This window comes from Vicia villosa, linkage group LG1, assembly GCF_029867415.1.
Source record: "Vicia villosa cultivar HV-30 ecotype Madison, WI linkage group LG1, Vvil1.0, whole genome shotgun sequence".
NCBI lineage: Eukaryota > Viridiplantae > Streptophyta > Magnoliopsida > Fabales > Fabaceae > Vicia > Vicia villosa.
The window spans coordinates 56,320,213-56,327,250 of record NC_081180.1 but is presented as its reverse complement, the minus strand read 5'-3'; the positions used below and the strand labels follow the sequence as shown (position 1 = coordinate 56,327,250).

The 7,038-nt window shown below is 31.2% G+C and overlaps 1 protein-coding gene across 1 annotated transcript; it reads right to left on the bottom strand.

The window, feature by feature from the left end:
- Positions 1–5,540: 5,540 nt before the first annotated feature.
- On the bottom strand, positions 5,541–6,702 carry LOC131643277 (uncharacterized). The gene is made up of 3 exons (XM_058913473.1): positions 6,524–6,702; positions 5,629–6,433; positions 5,541–5,570 (listed from the first exon to the last, which is right to left on the bottom strand). Exons 1-3 carry the CDS (start codon positions 6,700–6,702, stop codon positions 5,541–5,543), a joined length of 1,014 nt encoding a protein of 337 aa, XP_058769456.1.
- Positions 6,703–7,038: the final 336 nt, after the last annotated feature.

The following is a 7,038-nucleotide window of genomic DNA, read 5'->3' as shown; positions in this document are numbered from 1 at the left end:
AATAAATAAAGCAAATTTTTCCAACACATAAATAATAGCTAAAATTTCATAGTCAAGGGATGTTAAATATCCTTTTTCTTTGAAAGTTCTGTAAGTATATCTACAAATTTTTCTAATGACTTCAAAGAAAATTCATTGGGTTTTTTTTATTAAGATTTCTCCCTATCCTAATTCACACCCATCAGTTTCTATAATTAAATAGTCTGATTCTAATGGTAAAGCCAATGGTTCTAATGCTTTAATTTGTTCTTTCAATTGTTGAACTATTTTGATGTCTTAATTATTGAATTTTCTAACTACTTTTTGTTGTGCCTTATTATATAAGGGAGAAGTTAATTTAGACAAATTTTTGAAATATGACCTAACATAATTTACTAATCCTAGAAAAGATTGTAATTGTTTTAATTCTTCCAATTTATCTAGAAATTCCAAAAAAATTCTAGAAATATGAGGTTGTAATTTAATAGTTCAATTTCCTATTTTCGTCCGTAAAAAAAGATATAATTTTTTCCAATTTTAATTTTCTTTTTTATAAACACAAGTAAAATTGTAACATATCTTTAAAATGTCATCAATTATTCTTTGGAAAATTTGTGGAGCATTTTTAAGTCCAAATGGCATTACTAACCATTCAAAATATCTTAATGGACAAGAAAAAGCAATCCACTCAATCCTATCTTTATGCATTTTTACTTGTCAAAAGCTTGATTTCAAATCAAATTTAGAAAATCAATTTTTATCTTGAATTTTGTTAATTAAAGTGTCTTTGTCAAGTATACAATATCCGTCTTCAAATCTATTGTCATTTAATCTTTTATAATCAAAAATCATTTTAGATTGTCCTCTTTTCTTTTTAGCTTCTTTTTGAACAATAAAAGTTGGGATTCTGTGTCTAGAATTTGATTTTTGAATAATTCCGAATTTCAACTAATTTGAACAATTGGTTAATGTGCATTTTAAATTCTTCTTGTTCCCAATTGCCATACTTAAAATTAGGTGATTTACTAATAAGGCTATGTATAATGGTTTGCATATTCAACACCATCTTTTTTTTTCACTTTTTATTCTCCACAACATCTTCTTCCCCATAATAATTCAACATTCATTTAATTTTTACTCATTCAACATTCATTTAATTTTTACTCACTACAATGGTTTTGTTTAATAAAATTCAACACCCAATCCCACCATTTTAAACAATTACAACAACCAATAGAATTTTACAAAATAATATATGTGGTCCACACTTTCTCATTCAACATGTTGAAATTTAACACATTAATCACATCACTTTCAACTCTCTATTCAACATCTTATTGCACTTATTCAACTATTGAATAATTTTTTCAACACCCTATTATAAATGATCTAATATCTGAGTTGATAATTTCCAAATCACTATTTTATTAAGTTACCATTATCAAAACTAAGACTCACTTATATGTGATATTATTTTGCTTTATATGTAACTTAACACATAGCAGTAGGAAAATGAAAGAAGAGAACAAGAATAATGCAGTACCGTGATAAAACTACAGCAGCGTGAAACCAAAACTCGAACCGATACGAACACCCAAACGTGCTTTTTTCCAAAACGTGATTATGCTTTTGTTCAGTCGTAGAAAAATGGGAAAGGGAAAAAGCGCTTATTTTCGGAATCACTTCTCAAACGCGATTAGCTTCTCCGAACGGAACAGCTTATTTCAAAAGCGTTTTTCTTACGGTTCAGGTTTATTGTTTGGATTCGTTTGTGATTCAGAATTGGATCAGAATTATTACATGATTTTCAGTTGTTTTTTTTTTACGGTTTCGACATGATTACGGCTCCGACTTATTTGTGATTCTGAGTTGGTTTTGGTACAAATTTTGGTGTGAATTAAATAGACAGCATACATATAACATTATAACGATAAATTGGATGAGCACTTACCGCTAAAAAATGAAGAAAATGATGATTTCGTCTTCGCTTGCAAGGTGCTCGATGAAATACCTCAACCAATTTTCTTGATTCTTTTTGCTTGTTTTGCTTCTTGATCATTTTTCCATTACTCCCTGCTTGCTGAAGTTTTTGTTATTGTTGTCGAATTGGTTGAATTCTTGAATTGCTATGGTTGTTGATTGTTGCTTTTTTCTTGATTATGCTTGAAGGTAAAGAACAAGTTGCTTATGGAAGTGGTGATTTAAGATAAAAGTGGTGATTATGGAGGTTAGAGACTATGGAAGTGAAGATTTTGTGAAGAATTGAATATGAAAAATTGATGGAAGTATGAAGAAATGGTGAAGATGAACACTGTGAAGAATTGTGATGGAAGTATGAAGAAATGGTGAAGATGAACACTATGAAGAATTGTGATGGAAGTGATGAAGATGAAGATGTGAAGAATTATGGAGGAATGATGGAAGTATGAAGAAATGGTGAAGATGAAAGCTGGGAAGAAATTGGTGAATTTTTGTGAGATTTTGTGAAAGAATGATGATGAATGAATCGATGGAATTCTCTCCAAAATGGTGAATTAGTGCTTTTATAATTGAATTTTTTGGAGCCAAAAGTTGGTTTAGTGGTGGTTTTTGGTTTGATAGAGATTGAAAGGTTGGGATTGAATGTTTGGTGATCCAAGTGAGAGAGTTAAGAATGGTTAAGATTGAATCAAAGTGAATTTCAAGTGAATTTCATTTGGTTTAGTTGAAATGTGAATTTGAAGTTAATTTGAATTTGGTTTAGTTTGTAGTTGGAATGAAGGAATTTGTATTTGGTTTATGGTGTACCCTGTCTCATATTATTTGTCGCAATGACTCACTTCACACAGATTAAGAAACAGTAATAAATAAAAAAGAGAATGACGACTTTACCAAATTATTCTGATTAACTATTGGTGTATTTGAAATAACATTAATATTAAGTGCGAAAAATATAAATTAAGATTATTTATTAGAGGGTACAATTGGAAGATTAAATATAAAATTATATTGGTAATTTAAAGTGGCAAATTTTTTAGGACAAATTTTTTTCTCAAATGTGACATTTATTTTGAGACAGAGGGAGTAACTTTTGAGTAGTTGTTTTTATAATAATAATAACAATAATAATAATAATAATAATAATAATAATAATAATAATAATAATAATAATAATAATAATAATAATAATAATAATAATAATAATAATAATAATGAGAGAAAAGAGGTCATGCACTCACAGCGTAAAATATTTTTACACTGTCAACCAATCAACACCATGTATTCAATTAAAATATTTTTTTATTTTAAAAAACTTTAATGACATAGCAGATTGATGACTCTCTATTGGATGACAGTGTAAAACTATTTTACACTGTGAGTGCACTATCTTTTAACTCTAATAATAATAATAATAAGAGAAAAAAGGATATGCACTGTCAACCAATCACAATCATGTATCCAATTAAAACATAATTTTAATTTAAAAAAACTAATATGACATGACAAATAAAAGAATTTTGATTGGCTGTATGTGTAAAGTTAGTTTGCACTGTCAGTGCACTATCTTTAAACTCTAATAATAATAATAATAATAATAATAATAATAATAATAATAATAATATTATAATTTGTATTTCATTATCAAATAAAAATATGAATTTTTATTAATTATTTCAATAATATTATTAGAAAACAGAAGGTTGGTGAAGTGGGCCGCCATCAACGAAGAGGTTGAAAAATTGTTTAGCATTAGAGTCATTACTCCGACAAAGTACCCCAACCTGGCTAGTCAGTGTAGTCCTAGTACGGAAGGTTAACAACAAATGACGGATGTGTGTAGACTTCACGGATTTGAATGCCTTCTGCCCCAAGGACCTATACTCGTTGTCAAATATCAACCTCTTAATCGAAGGATCCTTAAGCTACCGGGTGATGAGTTTCATTGACGCCTAAATCGCTTTCCTGTTAATCCAGGGCGACTACTACTACTATATTGTCATGCCTTTCAGTCTCAAGAATGTTTGCGCCACTTACTAGTTAGTAATGGACACTGTCTTCACTCACCAAATAGCATGGAACCTCGAGGTATATGTCGCCAACGTGATCATCAAGACGGTTGAAGGACATAGTGAAGGTGCTTGAAACACAAGAAAGGAGGGGTTTGAATTGCGTTTCAAGGTTTAAAAACAAATTCTTCCCAAGTTATAAGCAAAGAACATAAGAACAAAAAAACGACATAGTTATTTTTATCCTAGTTCACTGTTAATGAAGTTAATCAAGTACACCCACCAAGGTGATTTCGCCTTCTCAACAAGGACTTAATCCACTATAACTGAACTGGTTTCAAAATCCACAACAAAGACGAAATGTCAATGTTGCAAACCACAAAGCCTACCAGACAATGCCTTCTTAAGAAATTTGACTATAACCTAGTCTCTCAAGGAACTATCAACTCACAAGTTGAATACAAAAGTTTGCGTTTACAGAGATGCTTCTTGAAATTAGATTACACAAGTTTAAATAACACAAAAGTGTTAAGCAAGTATATGAACAAAAGCTCATTTGCTGCAATTTAATGAACAAAAGTTCATTTGCTTATAAAACTATACAAAGAAAACGAACAAAAGTTCACTTTCTTACAAAACTATACAAAGAAATAATCAGAGAGATTTGAGGAGCGTTTCAGCGTAAGTTTTATAGTGTCGATCAGCAGCATTTTCTTCAATCTTCCAAGTCTTCCTTTTATAGCCAAAAAGAAATTCGTTGAAGGATAGAATAGGAATACCCAATTCCATTTGTTTTGTCCATAACGGTTAGTGAGGGAGTGGTGGACAACATAGTACCATAGTATAATCCATGCGCCACTAAAACAGTGTAGTGGGAACATATGTACCTCGTTTTATTTCCTCACATAAACCAATTTTGATCTTTTCTTCAAATCGTTAGATACTTCTGATAGTAGATGATGAAGCATGATTAGAAGGATGAAAACTTGAATCTTCATAGCCTAAGTCTCCAGAGTGTCTAGAATTTGTTCATCCAAAACCTTGTCTGAAGAATATTTAGCACTTGGTCTTCAAAATCTTCAAAAGTTGTTCTTCTAGAACCTTGTCTTCAAAATCTTCAGAACTTGGACAACATAAATACAGAGCTAAAGGAGTCCCAAAATTCATTTAAGATTGTTCAAAGACTCCCCCTGAGCTCAAGACTTACAAAATAATTTTGAAGTATAAGAAGGTAGCAGGAAAGAAATACTTTCCTATTTGCAACTTCATTAGAGTCCAGTGGCGGAGCCAAGAATTTTAAGTAGTCTGGGCAAAAAAATTAACCGCGAGTTACATGGGACAAATTATATAAATAGTCATAAAGTGTGCTACATAAGAGAGATTAAACCTAACTGTAAATAGTGTGCTAAATAAAATTAGGAGGTAAATGTCTTCTCCAAGACCTCTTTGCGATGAATATTCGAATAATATCAACATCTTTAAGTGACTTGAATATCTCCCGCTTGGTGTAAAATATCATTAAGTCATTGAACCACACATAGTTGATCTTGTTGCGCAAATTAGACCTGATAATCTTCATTGCTGAAAAAGGTTTTTCAACGTATGCTGTCAACACCAGAAATATCAAAGCCAACTCAATGAGTTTGTAGATCAATGGAAATACCAAATGTTTCTCAATTTGAACTATCTTCTTAGCCAAACTTTGAACATCTTCACAAGAAGTAAAGGTTGCATGTATTTTCACTTGATGTACATAAGTCTCAAGTTGATCCCTTATTGTTCCACGATCATAATCAGAAAAGTCAGCACGATAAGTATTAGCAAGACAAGCAATCTTATCAACATCAAACTTGGAAAAAAAGTTCTTCGGGTCAAGACATGAGAAGCAATCCAAAACAACGTTACTTCCTTCACTAAATCGGTGATCCATCTCCACACATATTTTATCAATAGAAACATAAAAAATCTCTGCACAGTAATGGTGAAGATTAGTGACAGTCCTCCCTTCTCTTCTTGAACGACCTCGAACAAGTATTTCTTCATCCATATTTTGCACCAGAATACTTTGAGCAACACAAAATTCTTGGACATCAATAAAGAAATCATCCCAACTACTCTCTCTCAATGTAGCCAACCGAGCTTTAACATCATCAACTAATTCCATAGAAAGCACAATATTAAGATCTTTTGTTTGCAAGATTTTTAAAAGTTCATTTGTGATACCGAACAACTTTAACATAATCTTTAAAATGAAAGCAAATTTAAAGCTTTCCATTTTTTCTATCAAACCTGCCGCTTGAGATGGTCCATCTTCATCAACAATACTAAGCACATCTAACACGGAGGACCATATCTCATCCAAACGAATTAAGGTAGTATAATGTGAACCCCATCTAGTATCCCTGGGTCTAGCGAGACTAGATGATTGATGCAAGCCCTTTCCTTGAGATATCTCACCACTCTCAATTCTATTCAAATAATATTGGTGTTGTGCCTTTGTCAAAGCATCCTTTATCTTGCAAGATGCACTTTTTGTGGTTACAATCAAAGAAATTTACTCAAAGAAATCATGAATAGATGAGAAACTATTAACAACATACACAACCACCAATTGTAAATGGTGAGAATAACAATGGACATAGAAAGCATAAGGGTTTTCATCTAGAATCTTTAATTTTAAACCATTAAATTCACCTCTCATATTTGAAGCTCCATCATATCCTTTCCCTCGTATCATTTATATATCTAGTACAATCTAAAGAACAAGTCAAGAAGATCTTATACAATTCTTCTAATTCCATAGTTGCTATAGAAAAGATACTTGTCACACTTTGTCTTTGATTATTATAATCGTCATAGTGCTTCATACATGAGTTGTTCTTACTATTATGACTACCAATATGATCTTTGAAGCCTTTAGATGCATTCTTTCAATCTTTAAATCTGTCTTTGTTGAAGACTTCATAACCAAAGTGTTCAGCCCTCCCGGGCGGCTCATCCTTCAACTCACTGTATCTAATCTATGTATAATTCTTATACCATGCTTTATAAAATGCTCTTGAAGACTTCCTAA

What these genes read in the sequence shown, in the direction of transcription:
- LOC131643277 (XM_058913473.1), bottom strand. Translation starts at nt 6,702, where the DNA reads ATGATACGAGGGAAAGGATATGATGGAGCTTCAAATATGAGAGGTGAA. An exon ending in TCTATTCATGATTTCTTTGA is followed by an intron (nt 6,434 to 6,523) that starts GTAAATTTCTTT and finishes TTATTTGAATAG; the next exon opens with AATTGAGAGTGGTGAGATAT. An exon ending in TTCAAATTGAGAAACATTTG is followed by an intron (nt 5,571 to 5,628) that starts GTATTTCCATTG and finishes TGGTGTTGACAG; the next exon opens with CATACGTTGAAAAACCTTTT.